The sequence below is a fragment of the Procambarus clarkii genome, chromosome 83, assembly GCF_040958095.1.
Source record: "Procambarus clarkii isolate CNS0578487 chromosome 83, FALCON_Pclarkii_2.0, whole genome shotgun sequence".
NCBI classification, from domain to species: domain Eukaryota; kingdom Metazoa; phylum Arthropoda; class Malacostraca; order Decapoda; family Cambaridae; genus Procambarus; species Procambarus clarkii.
The window spans coordinates 115,001-139,148 of record NC_091232.1 but is presented as its reverse complement, the minus strand read 5'-3'; the positions used below and the strand labels follow the sequence as shown (position 1 = coordinate 139,148).

Below are 24,148 nucleotides of genomic sequence, written 5' to 3'. Positions count from 1 at the left end.
TCATTCTCCGTGTACCCATCCTCTCCCTTTTTCAGTTTCATCACCTGTTCTTTCACTGTTGTTTTCCTTCTGATGTGGCTGTATAACAGTTTTGGTCGGGTCTTGGCTTTGTTTGCTATGTCATTTTCAAACTTTTTCTCTGCTTCTTTCCACACACTGAGGTACCCATTTCTGGCCCTCTGGTATCTCTCTCTGCTCTCTGGTGTCCTGCTGTTTCTGTAGTTTCTCCATGTTCTTGTGCATAGCTTCCTTGGTTCCTTACATGCCGGATTGAAACATTGATTCCCCTTTTGCTTTCCTGGTTTTTTTTCGTTCTGGGCCGAGATAAACCTTGTTTTCTGCCTCCGGACACTTCTGGGTGATGTAGTCTATCATGCCTTGTATAGACTTTCCACTGAGTTCTGTCTCCCATGGTATTCCGTGTGTGTGTGTGTTTGTGTGTGTGTGTGTGTGTGTGTGTGTGTGTGTGTGTGTGTGTGTGTGTGTGTGTGTGTGTTCTACGTGAGTGTGCACTACAGGAAGGTTGTAGGGATGTGAAATGGGGATGGGTGAATGAGTAAAGATGAGAAGTGGAGGGAAAGTTTTGAGAAAGACGAGAAATGGAGGAAATGGGGAGTGGGAAAAGAGAAAGAGGGAAGGGGAGGAATGTGAGGGATGGCTGGCCGGGTTACAATGCAGCAAATCAGGAAATTGGATATATGATGAGTGGACCAAAATATACAAGGAACCTCAGTCATGTTTACAACATACTCTCCTTTTTGTTTTTTTCATGTGGATGTTTCTTTCCCATTGTCTGCCACACTTTTATGGTTTATTTTGCCATCTTTTCCACATTTGCATTATTTTTTCTGCCATATTCTCCCTGCATAACTGGCGCCTTTCATAGCCTACCTTCCTCTTGTATAATTACCACAATAACAAGAACAAATAATTGCAGCTGTAATACAAATATTTGATGATAATACTCCAAATAATAATAATTAATATATATATATATATATATATATATATATATATATATATATATATATATATATATATATATATATATATATATATATATATATATATTGAGTGTATTTATGTAAAAATGTATGTAATTACAATGGAATGGGATAGGCCGGCTGGGCCCGGGTCTCTTCCCCGCGTGTTCATTCCCCCTCTCTTCCAGTGTCTCTGTCTCATGCCTGTCTTCCTATCCCCTCCCCCCTTCTCTCCTATTATTTTCTCTATCATCTCTCTCGTTCCCTCTGCACCTTTTTCCCTCTACTCTCCCGTCTCTCTCTTCACCCTCTCTCTTTCTCCACCCTCTCTCCCAATTCCCCTCTCTTTCACTTTTTCTCTTCCCTCCCCGTCTTCTAACCCTCTTCCTTCTCTCCATTTGTCTCCTCCTCTCGCCTTCCTTCTATTCAAATCCCCCCCCCCTCCCCCCACTCCCCACTCCTTCCTTCCTCTGTCTCTGCTTATATGTTTGTCTTCCTGTATCTCTCTTGCCCTGCTTGACCCGGTCTGTCTGCAGGCCTGTCTCTCCCTCTTTATCTGTCTCTGTCTGTCTCATTCTGTCCCTGTCTTTTATGCTGTTTCTGTTTCTCATATAAAAATATTTTAGTCTACCATTGGCGTGTGGGTGGTCCGCTGGTGGGAGGGTGCGTTTCAAGCTGTGGGAGGATCGTCTATTTTATGCTACTATGGCCAAAGTATGAATAGCATATTTTTTCCTAAGGTTAGTGAACAAATATGTATATACAGTTCATCCTCCTGTTTTGGCAGTACTTACACAAAGTACTTACGTTGTACTTCCGACGTACAACGCAATTAGAAAGTAGAAATCAGTTCAATTAAATTTGGACAAACTGGAAAACAATTTTCTACTTATGCTGCAAAGACAAACTAACCCTAGCCTAACCTTCCTAGGCATAATACATGTTATCTGAGGCCTAATATAGTATTAGGCCTAGGAATATTTAAGTTTTTTTTTTTAGCTTCATTTTTTCGAACTAAAGTGAATAGTACAAATTTCTACTAATTGCTTAGTATGTCGATATTTGTACTATGGTGCACAGTTAAAAGAAAGTACTACATAAATATTACAATAATTACAAGAAATATTGTAACTAGCTAGGAAAAGCCTAGTAGCTAGGAGAAGCCTAGTAGCTAGGTGAAGCCTAGTAGCTAGGATATGCCTAGTAGCTAGGTGAAGCCAGTAGCAAAAATTATCGTGAGAGTCAGAATGTGACACTGGCACGTTGTTCCCCTTTGAATTCTGATGATTCCGAACCTGTGTCCATCCCATACCCCAGACTAGTTCCCCTGCAAAGTTGGGTGAAGCTATCGACGAGCGTCTGGCCTCCAACCTTGGACCGACAGACACACCATTACAACCACGATGACATTCTCTGTAATAGATATTGATAACCCATTAAAATAGTAATTGGTTACTCCTCCCCTTCCTCTAGTCACTCCCCCTCTCTCTGGTCACTCCCCCTCTCTCTGGTCACTCCCCCTCTCTCTGGTCACTCCCCCTCTCTCTGGTCACTCCCCCTCTCTCTGGTCACTCCCCCTCTCTCGGGTCACTCTCCCTTCCCTCTGGTCACTCTCCCCCACTCAGGTCACTCCCCCCACCCTCTGGTCACTTCCCCCTCCCTCTGGTCACTCCCCCTCCCTCTGGTCACTCCCCTCTCCCTCTGGTCACTCCCCCTCCCTCTGGTCACTCTCCCCCACTCAGGTCACTCTCCCTTTCCGTGGTTTATCCAGCTCATTGGGAGAGGGGGTGAGGGAGGGGTGCAGCGCCCCCCCCCTCCCTCCCTTCCGCCCTGTGATTTGACTTCATTTGGATTCTTCCCTCCATCAGATCAACAATAGCTTCCATTTTTCACAGTGACCCCTAGTGGTGCCCCTTGGACCTGTGAGGGGAGGGGGGGGGTTATGGGGTGAGGGGGGGTGAGGGGATGGGGGTGAGAGGGAATTTAAGGAGCGGTGGATAAGGGAGAAGTGATGGAAGAAAGAGGGGAGTATGAATGAGATGAGAAGGAAGTGAAAGGGAATAAGGAGAAATGAGTAATGAAGAGGTGGAAAAGGTATAGAAAGAGAGGTAGAAGAGCCCTGAGAGAGAATGAGAGGGGGTCGCAGATCCCGGGAAGGAAGGAAAGGGGAAAGGAGGCGTGTAAGGAATGAAAGTGAAAAGGATGAAATGGGAAAGTTTAAATGGAAGGGGTGGCGGAGACGTGGAAACAAAATTGGTGTGAAGGGAAGCCAGGTGGGAGAGTATGAAGAGAAAGATGAAATAATCCATAACGAGATGGAACAGTAGAGATCCGGAAGGAAGGAGATAGAGAAGAGGGAATGGAATAAAGGCAGTGGGAACGGTGGTATACGAAGTAAGATGGAGTGGGTTGGGAGAGGAAAATGCAATAAGTCAGAAATGGGAGGGGGTCAAGAAATGAGTAATGGGAGGGGGGCAAGAAATGAGTAATGGGAGGGGGGCAAGAAATGAGTAATGGGAGGGGGGCAAGAAATGAGTAATGGGAGGAGGGCAAGAAATGAGTAATGGGAGGGGGGGCAAGAAATGAGTAATGGGAGGGGGGCAAGAAATGAGTAATGGGAGGGAATGGTAAGAGGACTACAATGGGAACGTGGCGAGATGGACGGGATTAATATGGGGTGGGGAGGGGAAGAGGAGAAAGGAGGAGGAGGGAGAAGAGGAAGAGTAGAATATGAGATGCAGGGGAGAAGAGAGAGAGAAAAGAATGAGGACTAGGAAGAGGAGGGAACGGAGAGAGAGAGAGAGAGAGAGACAGACAGACAGACAGACAGACAGACAGACAGACAGACAGACAGACAGACAGACAGACAGAGTATAGCAGCCTGGAAGAATATGATATATAGTTAGACAGATCACTTCTGTCTCTTCAGAGTTATAAGGGAACTATATAGTGATGTGAAGTAGATCTTCGCAGTACAGGTGTGAAGTAGATCTGTTTTAATTCTCTCTTTTGTTATCTCAAGGACTTGATGTGTAGTGATATCATGTTGGTATACATTTAATTCCAGTGTGTCTTCTGACTGTGTGAGTGCACTTGTGTTGAATAGGGGATGTGAGGGTAGTGTATGTATGTATGCATACATATAATTCATTCAAAATAATATTTTTGCCCTGTATGTCATTCAGACTTTTTTGTATTATTATTGTATTGAGAATGTGTGTGTGTTTGGTTTTTACAGCTCATACAACTGTTGATGTATGCATACTTGTGTATTTGTATACTGTATACTCGCCTAGTTGTGCTTGCGGGGGTTGAGCATTTGGCTCTTTGGTCCCGCCTCTCAACCGTCAATTTACTGGTGTACAGATTACTGAGCTTGTCGAAATCTATCATATTTACATCTGAAACTGTGTATGGAGTCAGCCTCCACCACATCACTTCCTAGTGCATTCCATTTACTTACTACTCTGACACTGAAAAAGTATTTTCTAACGTCCCTGTGACTCATTTTGGTTTGTGTGTGTGTGTGTGTGTGTGTGTGTGTGTGTGTGTGTGTGTGTGTGTGTGTGCGTGTGTGTGCGTGTGTGTGTGTGTGTGTGTGTGTGTGTATTCACCTAGTTGTACTTGTGGGGGTTGAGCTCTGCTATTTCGGCTTCCCTCTCAACTGTCAATCAATCAACTGTTACTAACTACTAACTAATTTTTTTTCCACACCCACAAACACCCCCAGGAAGCAGCCCGTAACAGCTGTCTAACTCCCAGGTACCTATTTACTGCTAGGTAACAGGGACATCAGTGTGAAAGAAACTCTGCCCATTTGTTTCTGCCTGCCTAGGGAATCGAACCCCGGTCCACATGACTTCGTCAAGCGTGCTGTCCACTCAGCCACCGGCCCCCAAAGAGAATCCGCCTATTTGTACTCACCTATTTGTACCTGCAGGATCGAGCATTGACTCATGGATCTCACCTTTCTAGCCATCAGTTGTTTATAGCAATAATTCCTGTCCTATTTCCCTATCATATCTACTTTTAAAATTGAAAATAGAGTTTGCTTCCACAACCTGCTCCTTAAGTGCATTCCATTTCTCCATTATTCTCACGCTAAACGAAAACTTCCTAATATCTCAGTGACTCATCTGAGTCTCCAGCTTCCACCCATGTTCCCTCGTTCTGTTAATATTCACTGTAAATAATTAGTCTATTTCCAGTCTGTCAATTCCCATGAAAATTTTATAAGTTCCTATCATATCCCCCCCTTTCCCTTCTTTTTTCTAGTGTCGTCTAGTTCAGTCCCTTCAGGCGCTTTTCATACCCCCATCTTTCGTAACTCTGGGACGAGCCTCGTCGCAAACTTCTGAACCTTTTCCAGTTTCTTTGTGCGTTTCTTCAGGTGGGGACTCCATGATGAGGCGGCATACTCTAAGACTGGTCTCACGTAGGCAGTGTAAAGCGCCCTAAATGCCTCCTTACTTAGGTTTCTGAATGATGTTCTAACTTTTGCCAGCATAGAGTACGCTGCTGTCGTTATCCTATTTATATGTGCCTCAAGAGTTAGATTAGATGTTACGTCCACTCCCAGGTCTCTTTCTCGCGTCGTCACAGATAGTTTCCCCTCATTGTGTACTGTCCCTTTGGTCTCCTATGACCTAATTCCATTTCCATAACTTTACATTTGCTCGTGTTGAACTCCAGTAGCCATTTTTCTGACCATATCTGCAACCTGTTCAAGTCCTCTTGGAAGATCCTACAATCCTCATCTGACACAACTCCTCACACACACACACACACACACACACACACACACACACACACACACACACACACACACACACACACACACACACACACACACACAAGTGTGTGTGTGCTACATATCGCTAGCGCGTATATGTCCATATTTACATATTCAAGCATCGATCACGTGTACCTTCTTACTTGCAATTAATTCATCAACATGCGTAGTTGCCAGAGGTCACGTGTGTATATCTCGCGTCGTTTATATTCACGTAATGCGAGTCTGCCTGTTAACTGCGTATTAATGGCGTATTAATACACCCCTTTCAAAACAGCTCTCCCCCTCTCCACCATCCCAATCACTCCTTTCCCACTTCTCCCTTCCCTCAAACATCCCCGCTCCCCCCTCCCATCCCATCGAAATGCGACCCCTCTCTCACTCACTCCTCTATCACCTTCCAACCTCTCTCATTTCCTCTTCACTACCCACTCCAGACGGACAGGAATCGTCGCCATTTTTCAAGACTGACCCCCCTGGGGTCAGAATGCCGGCGGGGGGGTGACATCGCCGCTCATCTGACCTTATCATTGTTTTTTACACCCCATCTCTTCCCGCCTGACACCGCCGCTCACCCACCTAAACAAATGACTCGACTTTCTCCCCCACGCTGGAAAGTGGATTGCTGGTTTGATTCTTCACCCCTCCCCCCCACCCCCCCCCCCTCCCCCTCCTCCTCCTCCTCCTCCCCAACTCCACTGGACCCCCCTACTACACAGGACCCCTCCACGCCCCCTACAACTCCACCGGACCGCTACCGTCCTTAGAGGTGTTTTTTTGTTCGTGTTTTAACTTACTATGTGTCGTATTGCATTGTTTCGTGATCGCTTCAATCGGTAACTTGGATAATTGGGTTGTTGGATAATGCATAGGAATTAGTCATTAAATATTCGAGGTTTTTATTTAGTACTTTGTATTATTATTATTATTATTTTCCATGTTGCTGTCGTATTTTGTAGTTTTTTTCTTCCTTTTTTATTTCCTCGTCATTGGGATTTCTTATTTATCATTTTATTGCCTTGTTTCATCTTCGTATCTTCGAGTTTATGTATGCGTATATTCGTGCATCATACAAGATTACACGAACGTGACTGTAATTGTAATATTATACTGTCATTTTCCTGTAATTATGCTCTAGCTGCGGTGGAATTTGACTCATTATGATATAATAGAGCTGTAATTGTTTAATCATTTCCCTCCCTATAATTGTACGGTAATTACACACTGTAATTTTGAATCCTAAGTTACATTTTTACAGCGTACATGTAACTTGGTACAAGCAGGCGTTTCGTAATATGCAGATATTACGAAATACGGCTGTATTGCTGTATTCCGCAATACGGCTGTATTGCTGTATTCTGCAATACGGCTGTATTGCTGTATTCTGCAATACGGCTGTATTGTGGCCCTCCGCTGTGGCAATCATATTACGTGTTGCGCTTTCTCTCTCCACTTGATCCTTTGGTTTCTAATGCGATATCTTTCAAGTCTCTAAGACTGCTCATTTTGATCGCAGCCCTTACAAGTCGCTGGTGTCTAAGGTCGCTGGTGTCTAAGGTCGCTGGTGTCTCAAGTCGCGGGTGTCTAAGGTCCATAAGAGAAGCATTCACCTGGGTTCTAGGAGACTCGAACCGCGGACCCCACGCGTGTGAAGCCGAAGCTCTATCGACTGAGCTATTGAGTAGCCTTTAATAAGGAAAGTTTCGGGAAAGAAAGAGTGGAGAGAAATGAGAATTAGGATTGGTTGGTGAAGAAAGGGGTAGGAAAAGAAAGGGGGTGGGGAGGAGATAGGGGAAGAGGAGGAGGAGGAGGGGAGAAGGAAGGAGGGGCAAGTCTAGTGATAAACAAAAGTCAGTGGAGGGAAGTGATCTCTGTTTTGAATTTAACTCATGATACACTGTCGTCTGGGGAGCCGCTCATCTTCGATTTTACGAGCGTGTGTCACTTCTCCAAGATTGTGGAGGATATGTTTACGTGTGTGTGTGTGCGTGTGTGTGTGTGTGTGTGCGTGCGTGTGTGTGTGTGCGTGTGTGCGTGTGTGCGTGTGTGCGTGTGTGCGTGTGCGTGTGCGCGTGTGCGTGTGCGTGTGCGTGTGCGTGTGCGTGTGCGTGTGCGTGTGTGTGTGTGTGTGCGTGTGCGTGTGCGTGTGTGTGTGTGTGTGTGTGCGTGTGCGTGTGTGCGTGTGCGTGTGCGTGTGCGTGCGTGTGCGTGTGCGTGTGTGCGTGTGCGTGTGCGTGTGTGCGTGTGCGTGTGCGTGTGCGTGTGCGTGTGCGTGTGCGTGTGTGTGTGTGTGTGTGTGTGTGTGTGGTTATTCATCATGCCTCTGACACCACAGAAACAACCTCGTACATGCTGTCACCTGGCCCAGGACTCATAAACCATTTACCCAACCCCTTTACGAAACCCGTGCATCTTTCCTTAATCATGGGGGCTTTGTTGACATACATTAAACAGGTTATACCAACTTCGAAACACCACAACCCAAGATAATGTGGGTAAATGAATATTATTAAAAGCATAAAACCCTTGTAGGGTTACGAAGCTGAAACTGTTTAATTAAAAAACAAAAATAAAGTTTTAATGTAAACACGGTCGCATGATCCAGGGCAGAAGTTCACAGTAGTTCACAGTAGTTCACATTTGTTTGGTAAAAATCCAAACCAATTTGATCTAAATATCAAAATGGGAACTGATGTTTGATAGCATAACTTTGCTTATCACAATTATTCATTTTGAATTGTATAATTATCAAACTTGCAGGTTTTTTTTAAGGATTGTGAAATTGTACAAAATAATTGCAACTTAACGAGCTAATTTTCCAATTATGTCTTGAAGACTCTCTAACTTTTTTGACATGTCTGCTTCCACCTCCAAGGATCTCTCTCATTATCTCTCCCATCATTTGTTCATTTTTCCTTATCGTCAAGTTTCCTTTTATTTCCGCCTCCAAATCTCTCTCCACACACACACACACACACACACACACACACACACACACACACACACACACACACACACACACACACACACACATATATTAGATTGGCAGATATTAGAAACAACTTTTTTAGTGTCAGAGTGGTTGACAAATAGAATGCATTAGGAAGTGATGTGGTGGAGGCTGACTCCATACACAGTTTCAAGTGTAGATATGATAGAGCCCAATAGGCTCAGGAACCTGTACACCTGTTGATTGACGGTTGAGAGGCGGGACCAAAGAGCCAGAGCTTAACCCCCGCAAACACAACTAGGTGAGTACACCCCCCCCCACACACACAACATTTATATATCACATCCCTATAAAACATATTTAAAAGCGATGGCCTTGGACAGACAGACAGACACATTCACCAACTCGTCCTCAGCACAAGCAAACTGACATTCTTATCGCCGTCTCCCATCAAATAGCCGAGGCGAGGTCGTCCCTCACAGCCCGGTATATATATACATATGTGACTTTTCCTCCCAGAAGACAAATGAAGGCAATATGGAGGCTGGCGGAAGGCAGATGAGGCTCTTCTGGGGTTTGTCGCCTTTCCCCTCCCCTTCCTTGTTCCTTTCCCTTTGTGGGAGGGGAAGTGGGACTGATGGGAGGGGCAGGGAGGGAAGGGAGAGGAGTCACACTCATGTTTCTCTCCTGTCTGGTGATGGATATGTTGAACCAACGTTTGTCAGGTTCACGGGAAGAGGAACAAGACGATTTGTATACCAGTGAAACGTTTGCTGCTGCTGTTTTTGCTGCAGCTGTTTTTGCTGTTGGTGTTGCTTTTATTGCTGTTACTTTTGTTTCTGTTGCTGCTGTTGTGGATTTTGTTGCTGCAGCTGCTACTGCCTTTTTTAATACGCCCTTTTGGTGGTTATCGGAAGTGTGTTACAAGAGGTAATGTACAGACCAACCTGTCTTCTTAAAGAATACGTCGCCTTTTTTAACGATTCCTTAACCAGCATTACAAATGCAACCTATTAAAAAAAAAGTAGAGAGCTCACGTGTATATTCAAGCTTTCTATGAATCGGACTCGGTAGGTTAGGTGGGTTGCTTGGGTTAGTATGTTTCCGGTTAGATTAAAATAATGGATTTTTTTCCTCCCCCGAAGTTAAGAGATTATCAAATTATCAATTATCAAATTATCAATTATCAACGTATAACGTGATGCATTGGGTAAGCTTAGATTTAGAAAACACTTATTAAATATTGATTTTAGAATTATGAGTTGTTGGTTGATGGAACAAATTACCGGGGGCCTGACGGCTGAGTGGACAGCGCTCGGGATTCGTATTCCCAAGGTTCCGGTTTTTTTCACCCTGATGCCAATGTTTACCTAGCAGTAAATAGGTACCTGGGAGTTAGACAGCTGCTACGGGCTGCTTCCTGGGGGGGTGTAACAAAAAGAAGGCCTGGTCGAGGACCGGGCCGCGGGGACGCTAAGCCCTGAAATCATCTCAAGATAACTTCAAGAGAACCTCAAGATAACCTTAAGATAACCTCAAGATAACCGGGGAACAAAACAGACGTGAATGGTATTACGAACGTACTCGTAATATTACTTTCTCGAACATGAATCATTTTCTCTCGTTATATTACTCATCTTCACCCATGTCAACCCCCACGAAAGTGAGGAATGAGGAAATGATAATGTGTTGTATAACAATGAGTTTAGGCGAAAATGCAATAAATGTAAATATATATAATAATTACATATACTGTACATACGCATGACTAATGGGGATCATAATTACAGAAGGATCTAATTAGATTTAATAGAAACATTTTGCAGGGAGGTGATGAGACTATATACATTACATATTAATATAAATGGAATAGTTATACATTGCTAATTAATTGGAACATTTAATTATACAAATATTCATGGGGACTAAATAATTTCAGATATAATGAACTGTTTAGAATTATTAGGCAAGTGTTGATAGCGATATAATAGGTCACATTATTTATTGTGTTCTATAATGAAGGGGGAGTTAAGGGGGTATCGAACGCTTAGGAATGGAAGAATGGGAAGAGAGAGAGAGAGAGAGAGAGAGAGAGAGAGAGAGAGAGAGAGAGAGAGAGAGAGAGAGAGAGAGAGAGAGTCAAATGAGGGTGTGGCAGCCATTGTCCAAGTTATGAATATCTAGGAACAAGGGTGAGGAATGGCCAGAATGTTATGTCCCAGATCATATTACGCCTTGTCTGTGTACGACTTGTGCTCTGTGTACGTGGAGGAATGTGCGTGTGCGTGCATGTGCGTGCGTTTCGTGTCCGTGTGAATACGGGAGTGAATGAGTCACTAGGTGAGTGTGAATATTTGCTCATAGTCGCGCGCATCCAGCTTTTGTTTACATAGGCGCGCACATACAGTTTGTTTACATAAGCGCGCGCATACAGTTTGTTTACATAGGCGCGCACATACAGTTTGTTTACATAAGCGCGCGCATACAGCGTTTGTTTACATAGGCGTTCGTGCTCAAACCCACCAAACAACTCAGCCTCACAAACGAACGAAACATGGCAGCCAGGCAACACAGAAATATAGCCGGCTAGTGTTACTGTCGCCATATGTTGCCACGCTTCCCACTAGAGGACCTCCCAATCGTCTTCATGGATATCAAGCACAGACGACACAGAACCTGTGGCGTCACCAACTGTTTTGACTTGGGCTGTTTTCTCTCCCCCCCTATTCTGTTTCCCTGTCTCAGAAGGGGTAAGGGGAAGGGGGTACGTTAATGGGATATTTGCCGTCGTGGGGTGTGTGAAACAGACGTGACGCACGCACACACACACACACACACACACACACACACACACACACACACACACACACACACACACACACACACACACACTGGTCCCAGAGTTATAAGAGGCTGGGGTTGGAAGTTATTACTACTGGCCAGGAATCTCAAGAACCAGAGTTTGTCTCAAGTTTGAGACGGATCCGGGTGCTGGCCTTATATCAAATGGTGCAGTGTAAGAATCTTTAATGCAGGTGTGTGGTGAGGTAGGTGGTTGAGGATAGTGAGAGGTGAGGTGGGTGGGTGGTTGAGGATAGTGAGAGGTGAGGTGGGTGGGTGGTTGAGGATAGTGAGAGGTGAGGTGGGTGGGTGGTTGAGGATAGTGAGAGGTGAGGTGGGTGGGTGGTTGAGGATAGTGAGAGGTGAGGTAGGTGGGTGGTTGAGGATAGTGAGAGGTGAGGTAGGTGGGTGGTTGAGGATAGTGAGAGGTGAGGTAGGTGGGTGGTTGAGGATAGTGAGAGGAGAGGTGGGTGGGTGGTTGAGGATAGTGAGAGGTGAGGTAGGTGGGTGGTTGAGGATAGTGAGAGGTGAGGTAGGTGGGTGGTTGAGGATAGTGAGAGGAGAGGTGGGTGGGTGGTTGAGGATAGTGAGAGCTGAGGTAGGTGGGTGGTTGAGGATAGTGAGAGGAGAGGTGGGTGGGTGGTTGAGGATAGTGAGAGGTGAGGTGGGTGGGTGGTTGAGGATAGTGAGAGGTGAGGTGGGTGGGTGGTTGAGGATAGTGAGAGGTGAGGTGGGTGGGTGGTTGAGGATAGTGAGAGGTGAGGTAGGTGGGTGGTTGAGGATAGTGAGAGGTGAGGTAGGTGGGTGGTTGAGGATAGTGAGAGGTGAGGTAGGTGGGTGGTTGAGGATAGTGAGAGGAGAGGTGGGTGGGTGGTTGAGGATAGTGAGAGGTGAGGTAGGTGGGTGGTTGAGGATAGTGAGAGGTGAGGTAGGTGGGTGGTTGAGGATAGTGAGAGGAGAGGTGGGTGGGTGGTTGAGGATAGTGAGAGGTGAGGTAGGTGGGTGGTTGAGGATAGTGAGAGGAGAGGTGGGTGGGTGGTTGAGGATAGTGAGAGGTGAGGTGGGTGGGTGGTTGAGGATAGTGAGAGGTGAGGTGGGTGGGTGGTTGAGGATAGTGAGAGGTGAGGTGGGTGGGTGGTTGAGGATAGTGAGAGGTGAGGTGGGTGGGTGGTTGAGGATAGTGAGAGGTGAGGTGGGTGGGTGGTTGAGGATAGTGAGAGGTGAGGTGGGTGGGTGGTTGAGGATAGTGAGAGGTGAGGTGGGTGGGTGGTTGAGGATAGTGAGAGGTGAGGTGGGTGGGTGGTTGAGGATAGTGAGAGGTGAGGTGGGTGGGTGGTTGAGGATAGTGAGAGGTGATGTGGGTGGGTGGTTGAGGATAATGAGAGGTGAGGTGGGTGGGTGGTTGAGGATAGTGAGAGGTGAGGTGGGTGGGTGGTTGAGGATAGTGAGAGGTGAGGTGGGTGGGTGGTTGAGGATAGTGAGAGGTGAGGTGGGTGGGTGGTTGAGGATAGTGAGAGGTGAGGTGGGTGGGTGGTTGAGGATAGTGAGAGGTGAGGTGGGTGGGTGGTTGAGGATAGTGAGAGGTGAGGTGGGTGGGTGGTTGAGGATAGTGAGAGGTGAGGTGGGTGGGTGGTTGAGGATAGTGAGAGGTGAGGTGGGTGGGTGGTTGAGGATAGTGAGAGGTGAGGTGGGTGGGTGGTTGAGGATAGTGAGAGGTGAGGTGGGTGGGTGGTTGAGGATAGTGAGAGGTGAGGTGGGTGGGTGGTTGAGGATAGTGAGAGGTGAGGTGGGTGGGTGGTTGAGGATAGTGAGAGGTGAGGTGGGTGGGTGGTTGAGGATAGTGAGAGGAGAGGTGAGGTGATAGTGAGGCGTTGAGGGCAGAAGATGGTACCAGATTGCATGTTAAAATGTGTTACAACATTAATAAAAAAGATCCACCTGTCTAAAGCCACTTGTACGACACACTAAACACGTCTGGGAAGCCAGCTCGTCCTCTTAAGGTTTGCCAACGTCAAGAAAACGGTCAATTTAAAGTGGTCTCTCCTAACCTACCAGAGGACCTAAAACAGAAAACGGGACAGTACGTCACTTTCGCCAGCCGCTTCCATTTTCTAGTACGACAATTGTTGGCTTTATGTAACGCATACGAGTGAAAAGCGACGTTCTTTGTAGGAGGACAGGTTGTAGGAGGCCAGGTTGTAGGAGGCCAGGTTGTAGGAGGACAGGTTGTAGGAGGCCAGGTTGTAGGAGGCCAGGTTGTAGGAGGCCAGGTTGTAGGAGGCCAGGTTGTAGGAGGCCAGGTTGTAGGAGGCCAGGTTGTAGGAGGCCAGGTTGTAGGAGGCCAGGTTGTAGGAGGCCAGGTTGTAGGAGGCCAGGTTGTAGGAGGCCAGGTTGTAGGAGGCCAGGTTGTAGGAGGCCAGGTTGTAGGAGGCCAGGTTGTAGGAGGCCAGGTTGTAGGAGGCCAGGTTGTAGGAGGCCAGGTTGTAGGAGGCCAGGTTGTAGGAGGCCAGGTTGTAGGAGGCCAGGTTGTAGGAGGCCAGGTTGTAGGAGGCCAGGTTGTAGGAGGCCAGGTTGTAGGAGGCCAGGTTGTGGGAGGCCAGGTTGTGGGAGGCCAGGTTGTGGGAGGCCAGGTTGTAGGAGGCCAGGTTGTAGGAGGACAGGTTGTAGGAGGCCAGGTTGTAGGAGGACAGGTTGTAGGAGGGCAGGTTGTAGGAGGCCAGGTTGTAGGAGGCCAGGTTGTAGGAGGCCAGGTTGTAGGAGGCCAGGTTGTACGAGGATAGGTCACTTTAGTACGGCAGTTTCTCCACGTTTAGAACCTTAGGAGGACGGGCTGGATAATCCCCCCCCCCCTTCCGCATATATAAACTCCCCCCCATCCCCATGAATAACCCCCCCCACCCATTCCCATGAATAACCCCCCCCCCATCCCCATCCCGCCTCTAAATCTCCCATTGTCGAGATCATTAGAGGTTGTAATACCGTGGCTATGAATGATGGTAACTGCCATAAGGAGTGCAATTACTGGACCAGAGGGGCGGTAGTTAGCGAGGTGGTGATCCAGGCGTAAGGTTTAAAGAGGGTATTAGAGGTCATAAGAGGTCAGATCCGAGTGCCAGAGGATTGGCGAATCCCTTTATGGGGGGATATTAAGTCATTCCCATTCCCCCAAGTCGCCTTTTTGATGGATATATATCTTCGGGGATATGATTTGTGGACGTGAGATATACTTCGTCTGGGTTATGAGGCTGTTGCTGTTGGCCTTTCACATAGGATCACGTAAGGTCACGGGGTCACGGTGTCACAGTGGGTCACCGTACACGGGGTGGAGAGTGCACGCAAATGCGTGTGTGTGTGTGTGTATTAACTTCCGTGAAAATGGGAAGGGGGTCTTTCTCCCCTAACCCCTCGAACGTAAAGGGGTGAGTTCCCCAATTTTCAACGTCAAGGGGTGACACTCTTCCACGTCAAGGTGTGACACACTCCCACGTCAAGGGGGTGACTCTCCACCACCTACTCCCACGTAGAGTGCCGACCTACTCCCACACCCGGCAGTGCTCACGAAGCACCAACGATAAAAGTTGGCGGACACGGCGCCTTGATTACTCTCACCAAACACTGACCTCGACCCCCTAGATTAACCCTGTGTCAATTATGGGTCGTTTGTACCCTCCCTCATCTCTCTCTCTCTCTCTCTCTCTCTCTCTCTCTCTCTCTCTCTCTCTCTCTCTCTCTCTCTCTCTCTCTCTCTCTCTCTCTCTCTCTGTCTCTCTGTCTCTCTCTCTCTCTCTCTCTCTGTCTCTCTCTCTCTCTCTCTCTCTCTCTCTCTCTCTCTCTCTCTCTCTCTCTCTCTGTCTCTCTCTCTCTCTGTCTCTCTGTCTCTCTGTCTCTCTGTCTCTCTCTCTCTCTGTCTCTCTCTCTCTCTGTCTCTCTCTCTCTCTCTCTCTCTCTCTCTCTCTCTCTCTCTCTCTCTCTGTCTCTCTCTCTCTCTCTGTCTCTCTCTCTCTCTGTCTCTCTCTCTCTCTGTCTCTCTGTCTCTCTCTCTCTCTCTCTCTCTCTCTCTCTCTCTCTCTCTCTCTCTCTCTCTCTCTCTCTCTCTCTCTCTCTCTCTCTCTCTCTCTCTCTCTGTCTCTCTCTCTCTCTGTCTCTCTCTCTCTCTGTCTCTCTGTCTCTGTCTCTGTCTCTGTCTCTCTCTCTCTCTCTCTCTCTCTCTCTCTCTCTCTCTCTCTCTCTCTCTCTCTCTCTCTCTCTCTCTCTCTCTGTCTGTCTGTCTCTCTCTCTGTCTCTCTCTCTGTCTCTCTCTCTGTCTCTCTCTCTGTCTCTCTCTCTGTCTCTCTCTCTGTCTCTCTCTCTCTCTGTCTCTCTGTCTCTCTGTCTCTCTCTCTCTCTCTCTCTCTCTCTCTCTCTCTCTCTCTCTCTCTCTCTCTCTCTCATCGTTCTTCCCATTCATTCGTACCTCATCTTCTCTCATTTCAAGCATTCGCTCTTCACTCTCAGTTTGCTTCATTCATCTCTCATTCATTTGCTTCCTCTCTGCCTCCTCTATATTTCTATTTTCCTCTTTCCGGTGTTATTTCCTCCAGTATTTTCCCCTTCCATATTCTTCCTTTCCATACTCTTCCCTCCCCATTTCTCTCGTCTCAATAACTCGTGTCCCCAACACTCGTCCCCAACTCTCCCCTCTCCCCTACACTCCCCTCCCCTAACACTTCCATAGCTCATCTCCTGAGCAAATCCACAAGGGCCGTGATGAGGGTTCGAACCTACGTCCGAGAGAATCCCAGACGCTACCTTAATTGACTGAGCTCTACGACATAGTAAAAAAAAATTGTAACCGGGGGTTCAACTTGACCTACCACGGATCCTGCAGTCTCTCCGAGACACAAACCAGGATTTTCAACAATTTCCCCCATGCACATAGACGTAGGTTCGAATCCTCATCACGGCCCTTGTGGATTTGTTCATTTGATGCATCACGCTATTGTGATTTGTGTATGTAAAGCTCATCTCCCTCTAATGAGGAGTGAACCCCACTAGCTCCACCAGCATGGCAGTTAAATTTTAAATTTAAATTTTGCCCCGAGGGGTGAGTTTATTGGGCAGCGCCACTCATCTTGTGAGTGGACACACCGCCATAGCAGCATGCACAACACTTCCCAATAGGAAGAAAACCCGCTGGGTTGTTCATCCTGTCACTTGTACCCAGACACAGCTGGGACTTGCTTAACTATCTCAAGTGAACAGCTCTATTAGACTGCTAGCGGCCTGCTAGCCTCTGGCATCCAGGGGCCAGATTCACGAAAGCAGTTACGCAAGTACTTACGAACGTGTACATCTTTCCTCAATCTTTGACGGCTTTGGTTACATTTATTAAACAGTTTACAAGCATGAAAACTTGCCAATCAACTGTTGTTATTGTTATAAACAGCCTCCTGGTGCTTCGGAGCTCATTAACTCTTTAATAATTGTAAACAAAGTCGCCAAAGATTGAGAAAAGATGTACAGATTCGTAAGTGTTTGCGTAAGTGCTTTCGTGAATCTGACCCCTGGTGTGTATTGTTCGGACTCCTTCCCACCGTTCGAAATTCCAGTTTTCAACATTTGAATCGTCAGCGATGTTCGAGTGTGAATTTGTGAAGAGTTCTGTGAGGTTGATTTTCTGAAGATAGTTATTTTTCTGTGAAAAATGGTGATGTTTATATCAGGTAATAACATCGTGTGAGTTATTCTATATACATAGTGATTGGTTATTTTCCCCGTAAGGGGATATAGGGTGAGTGGTGGGGATGGGGGGGGAGGGATGAGTGTGTGATAGTGAGAGATGTGTATGGGGGAAGGGATGGAGGGAAGAGGTATAGTGAGGGGACGTATAGTGAGGGGAGGTAAGTGGGTGTTGGTGTCGGGGCAGGAATGAGGGGGGAATCATCCTCTGGAGTCATATATGTTGAGTGTGTGAGCTCATCTGTTGGTGTTAGCGCCCCCCCCCCCAACCCCTATCCCCGGGGTCTTCCTCTCTCTCTCTCTCTCTCTCTCTCTCTCTCTCTCTCTCTCTCTCTCTCTCTCTCTCTACACTCCCGCCCCCATAAACAGAGTATGTGCCCGGGGCTGCTCTCCCCTGTTTTCCCCTCATTCCCCCTCCCCAAGACTTGCCCTCATCCACCCTTAGATCTCCCTTCATCTAGTCCCAAGATCTCAGTTCGTACTTCAAGATCACCACTCCAGGAGATCAGAATATCGATGCCATTAAGAGAGGCACCACACCATGCTGCCTCTAATACCGTCTATACTAGTGACCGTCACTCCTATTAAACACGGGAAAGATTCCTGAGATATACGGGCTCACCATAGCCCGTGCTACATGGACACTCCGTCCTGAATAGCTAAATCTTTAACAACAACAACATCCTGAGATACATCGTCATAAATGTGACCTACTAACAGTTGTAAGATACAGCTTACTATGTACTACAAGATGCAGGTGATGAGTCACAATAACGTGGCTGAAGTATGTTGACCAGGCCACACACTAGAAGTTGAAGGGACGACGACGTTTCGGTCCGTCCTGGACCATTCTCAAGTCGATTGTGATGAGGAGGTAGAGACAGTACTACAAGAGTAAGAAAACCGCCAAACAGCTCAAGAACAATTCTCAAGAACAAATATCGTCTATGCCTTTATATCCCACTTGAGGACTGTCAGCTCAAACGATCTCAGTATATAAGCAAGACAACATCTCTATCACCAGAATTATGGGCTCACCATAGCCCGTGCTACATGGACACTTCGTCCTGAGTAGCTAAATCTTTAACAACAACAACTCTATCACCACAGATCTCCAGTATCATCTCTTGATACTGGTAATGGCTCAATAGGGCCACCACTTACGGGCTATTCATGCCTGTGCCACCTCTTGGGTGGCTTAATCTTTATCAGTCAATCAATCTCTATCAACGGGAGACATCTCCCGTCACGCAGGGTGCAGTCGCACCTCCACAGATCTCCAGTATCATCTGGAGATCTATTGATACTGGTAATGACTCAAAAGTGCCTCTACTTACGGGCTATTCATGCCCGTGCCACCTTTTGGGTGGCTTAATCTTCATCAGTCATCATCTCTATCAAGGCGGCGTGACACTGCACTAGTAACAGGGCTCCACCATTCAACACACCAACCAGACCATCAGCTGAGAGAGCATGACCAACAACACAAAAATAATCGACAGGGACGACAATAGAAATTTAGACATCGCCGAAGTACTTCATATCAAACACCCACATTCAACAGCCAGCATACACTTATTAAGTATTAAGACTGTAACAAAAATGCAAGCTCCGCGCATTTGCTCCGGCCGACGTTATAAAGTCGATGTCTCCCCCCGGCCGACGTCGACTTTATAACACCTCACATAATCCTACTCAGTTATGCACATATTGTAACTAATGCTAATTCGTATTCACTTCCCCTCTGCCTCCGAAGGTGTTGAGTCCTTCAACGAAACGCGTCGGTTCTTTCCTTGCGTCAGTCACAATAAACTTTGTAAAATTAACTTTTGGAGAGAGAATCTTTCAACTTCTTTTCCAAGTTGAGAAAGGCATAAAAAAATATAAGAGTTGATTAGCACGATCTACTCTGTATTCAGCTAACCCTGTGTTCTCTGTGTTCAGTAAGATACATACGCACGCACATACACGCGCACTCACATACACCAGTTGAGTGTACACAACTGGTGTGTACCAGTAAACAAACTGGAAAAGTTTGTTCATATTACATAAACTGGAAAAAGAGGCAGCGGCATGCTACAAAATGGCTTCCGGAACTGAAAAGCAAAGAGTTACTAGGAGAGACTAAAGGCATTCAATATGCCAGATCTAGAAGATAGAAGAAAAAGAGGTGAAATGATCACCACTTACAAAATAACAACAGAAATCGACCAAATTGACAAAGAGGAGAATTCCTGAAACCAGAAACTTCACGAACAAGAGGACACAGAACAAATCCACAAGGGCCGTGACGAGGATTCGAACCTGCGTCCGGGAGCATCCCAGACACTGCCTTAATCGACTGAGCTACGACAGGGTTAAAAGGGTTGAAACCGAAATTCTTCTGAACTAGAGCCTGACAAAGCGCAAGAGCCAAACACCTCCACGAAAGTGGCTCACACCTCCAGCTGGTCGTCCCCTGGCCACTCTTGGGGTAGTTCAATGTTGTGATGGGACGCTACGGAGCGGTTTACGCGTGGGTCCGTCGTCTGTCTCTTGTTTTGATGCTCCCCACCTGCTGTTACTGCTGCTGTTACTGCTGCTGTTACTACTCACGACGTTGTTACTGATGCTGGCGCTGCTCATGCGCTGTTACTCTGGTTTCACACTCAAATCCCGAAATCAGTTCGGGTCGTTCGACATCACAGTTTAGCAAAACCAACGTGAAGTTACCAATTAGTTGAAAAGTTAGCGGAATATACGATTTCGTGCGACGGTGCTCGGATGAGCGGTTTCAGAATAATAGCGTAACTGACTTAACCGGACGAGTTACTTCCGTTTGTGGCTCTTGTTGTGTTTCTCATATATATATATATATATATATATATATATATATATATATATATATATATATATATATATATATATATATATATATATATATATATATATATATATATATATATATATATATATATATATATGCCCTGGCCGACATCATACGCCATCTATTGTGCCTCTCGAGTGCCATTTATCGTGTTATAAGACGCCATCTATTGTCGACTTTGTGTACTCTTGACTGTATCCATTACGCCCATTATATCTGTAACAATAATACAGTTACTCTGTAACATTGGTTTTATAAATTATAATAAGTATTATTAAAATGATGTTGATAATAATGTATCTGGAATTTTATGGAATATGGAAAATGTTGATTAATAATAATTTGGCAATTAGAGATAAATAGTAATATGAAATTGTGTGTTTATATTACTGTAGCTGTTTGTTGTTTGGGATTCAGTACTGTTTGTGTTGTATATCAGTGTTGTTTGCTTTCCCACAGTAATTTTTACCCACAATAATTGTTTATCAGGAACGATTACAAGCTACACCCTCAATTAGTTATTCCACATCCCATCTAGTTATTCCATACCTTCCCCCCATTCCTGCTACCCCACACACCCCTAATATCCCCCTCCCATGCACATTTCACCTCCCCACACCACCCACACCACCACCCACCCCAACATCACCCACACCACTAACCATCGCCCACATTACAGCCGGTGGGAACATCAGACCGCGGTCCATGTCCGGGATGACCATGGACATCTTCGAGACGCACCAAGGCACTCACATCCTACAGTCCCTAGACGGGTTCGCCTTCACCCTCGCCGCGGACGGCAGGTTCCTCTACATCTCCGAGACTGTCTCTATATACCTCGGCCTGTCTCAGGTACGTCTGTTCTGTGGTGGTCTCCCGTCTCTCTTTCACTGAGATTCTTGGGTAGGGCTTGGATGGGTAATGGGTGGGGCTTGGATGAGTAATAGGTGGGGCTTGAGTAGGTGTTAGGAGCTTCAGTAAGTGTTAAGCGGGACTTAGACGTAGGAAATGATAAATTAACAGGAGTTTGAAAACAACAAACTGGATTTGTAATTCTACACACAGAATAAAGCTCTAATTTAACCAACGTGATACTGTAATTAAATTACTTATCTTTTCTACTTGCTTTACAACCTAAAAAAAGAACGCGTTATGCAATTTGTTGCATAGAGAATGTAAACTGTTGCAGAGATAAAAGTGAAAGGTTTACAGTGTATGAGTTAAAGCAGATCTGTACATCCGAACTCTCTCTCAGAGTCCAGTACTGCTTGTCTGTGGTGATTGGAGTCCAGAATACACGCACACACACGCGCACACACACGCGCGCACACTCGCACGCACACAATATTTAAGATGGGTGATAGACTGGAAACATTAAACATGAACCTGGTAGCACAGTCGGGATCGCTCTCGACTAGCATTCGGTAATTTCGGGTTCGAATCCACAACCAAAATTGAGTACAGACAACAGTATAGATACTATGTCACCCATTCACTAATCAACGCACGGTAACCCACTAAAGCCGCAAACGCCAAGACAGTGCTCAAAATCGGCTACCGGGAACTGTAGTACTGTCCAGTTTGTTCTCGACTCTCAATCAAGAATTCCGGGTTCGAATCCCGGGCGGGACAGAAATGGTTGGGCGCGTTTCCTATCACCTAATGCCTCTGTTCACCTATCAATAAATAGATACCCAATAGTTAGCTTGTTGCAGGGGAGAGGAGGGGTAGGGACCTCGATATAAGCCTAACATGTATATATACACTGGCTGCCTGTCCCTCGACACTCAGCGCACCGCTCCTGTGCCAAGTAAGTCCACTCTGGGCTCACCATAGCCCGTGCTACTTGCAGCCTCTGTTCCCAGTAGCTGAATCTAAAACAACAACCGTAGCAGATGATTAATTAACTGATTGATTGATGATTGATGAAGATTAAGCCACCCAAGAGGTGGCACGGGCATGAATAGCCCGTAATTGAAGATACACAACACACCAGGCATGTATACCCATGGTTATTCTAAGAGATAGTAAAGAGTATGGAACTATCAGGGGAACAGGGGGAAAGCGCCAAGCCATTACGACTATATAGCACTTAGGAAGGGGTTAGGATAAGGATTTGGGATGGGACGGGGGAGGAAGGAATGGTGCCCATCCACTTGGACTGTCGGGGATTGAACGCCGACCTGCATGAAGTGAGACCGTCGCTCTCGGTCTGTTTATCGGTCAGTATGTTTATTACCTGAGTGATATCCTGATCACGCTGTGACTGCTCGAAGTTATCATTGAAAGGTAGGAGGAGTAAGCATATCATCACGGGACGTGAATGACAAATTTGTGTCACATCACTGTGATTGATAGCAATGTGATTGATAGAACTGTGATTGATAGCAGCCAGTTGCGTTATCACAGATGCTGCATAAGGATTTGAGGACTGGGATCGCCTTAGGCTGTGGTGAGGTGTTCATGTGGTTAATGCCTCCACACTGAGCACCTTAATATATGTGGGCTGTCATCATTACTCTGTCCTGACACTATGGTTGAACACTTACATGTGGTCCCTAGCATAACATGTGGTCCCATGCATACAGGCTTATGTGACCCCATGCATACAGGCTTATGTGGTCCCATGCATACAGGCTTATGTGGCCCCATGAACAAAGGCGTATGGATATGATGTTGCATGCATAAGAGCTCAGGGACCTGTGGTTGCATAACACAAGCTAGATACGTCATGTCTTGCATAACGTACAAGTGGCTACAAGAGCCACTGGACTCTCAAGAAGGCAGGTACAACTCTCAAGAAGGCAGGTACAACTCTCAAGAAAGCAGGGTACAACTCTCAAGAAGGCAGGTACAACTCTCAAGAAGGCAGGTACAACTCTCAAGAAGGCAGGTACAACTCTCAAGAAGGCAGGTACAACTCTCAAGAAGGCAGGTACAACTCTCAAGAAGGCAGGTACAACTCTCAAGAAGGCAGGTACAACTCTCAAGAAGGCAGGTACAACTCTCAAGAAGGCAGGTACAACTCTCAAGAAGGCAGGTACAACTCTCAAGAAGGCAGGTACAACTCTCAAGAAGGCAGGTACAACTCTCAAGAAGGCAGGTACAACTCTCAAGAAGGCAGGTACAACTCTCAAGAAAGCAGGGTACAACTCTCAAGAAAGCAGGGTACAACTCTCAAGAAGGCAGGTACAACTCTCAAGAAGGCAGGTACAACTCTCAAGAAGACAGGTACAACTCTCAAGAAGGCAGGTACAACTCTCAAGAAGGCAGGTACAACTCTCAAGAAGACAGGTACAACTCTCAAGAAGGCAGGTACAACTCTCAAGAAGGCAGGTACAACTCTCAAGAAGGCAGGTACAACTCTCAAGAAGGCAGGTACAACTCTCAAGAAGGCAGGTACAACTCTCAAGAAGACAGGTACAACTCTCAAGAAGGCAGGTACAACTCTCAAGAAGGCAGGTACAACTCTCAAGAAGGCAGGGTACAATTATCGAAGAAAGAAGCTACACGTCTGTACACTTCAAGAGTCCCCAGGGTTGAAGCGTTGAACTTAGCCATGTCCTGCAATGAAGGATTGCAGGATTAAGAAGGATTATCTCTTGGCTGGTTGTTTAGAAATCCTCTCTATGACACCCACCATCTACCAGTGTGGATTTTGTGGCGCTGTAGAGTGTCTATTCGATAGGAAATAGCTGACACTAGACGGGGGAATGGATGAGATACGCGTTGATGAGTTTTGATGAATTCAGATACAAGCACGACACGTCTGTGATCTGGACGACTGATTCACGAATCAGGGGTGAATTGGACTTCCAACAACTGCAGTGGTTGAGGACAGTGAAGCCATAGTTCAGGCCATGAGCATGTGAAAGGGATAAGAATATAAGAATGAAGGTGACTGCAGAAGGGCCCATACGAGGCAGTTCCTGTTTATATCCACCTAATCCCACTGATAAGAATATAAGAACATAAGAATGATAACACGCATAACAAAC

General features: G+C 46.3%; 1 protein-coding gene across 12 annotated transcripts in view; it reads left to right on the top strand.

Annotated features, from left to right (window-relative positions):
• trh (PAS domain-containing protein trachealess) overlaps positions 1 to 24,148 on the top strand; it is a 1,432,279-nt gene that overhangs the window by 1,380,742 nt on the left and 27,389 nt on the right. For all 12 annotated transcript variants that reach the window (XM_069316255.1, XM_069316259.1, XM_069316258.1 and 9 more), the window contains one exon: positions 20,830 to 21,002. In XM_069316255.1, the coding sequence (XP_069172356.1) occupies positions 20,830 to 21,002 (173 nt within the window). The remainder of the gene's footprint in view (positions 1 to 20,829; positions 21,003 to 24,148) is intronic.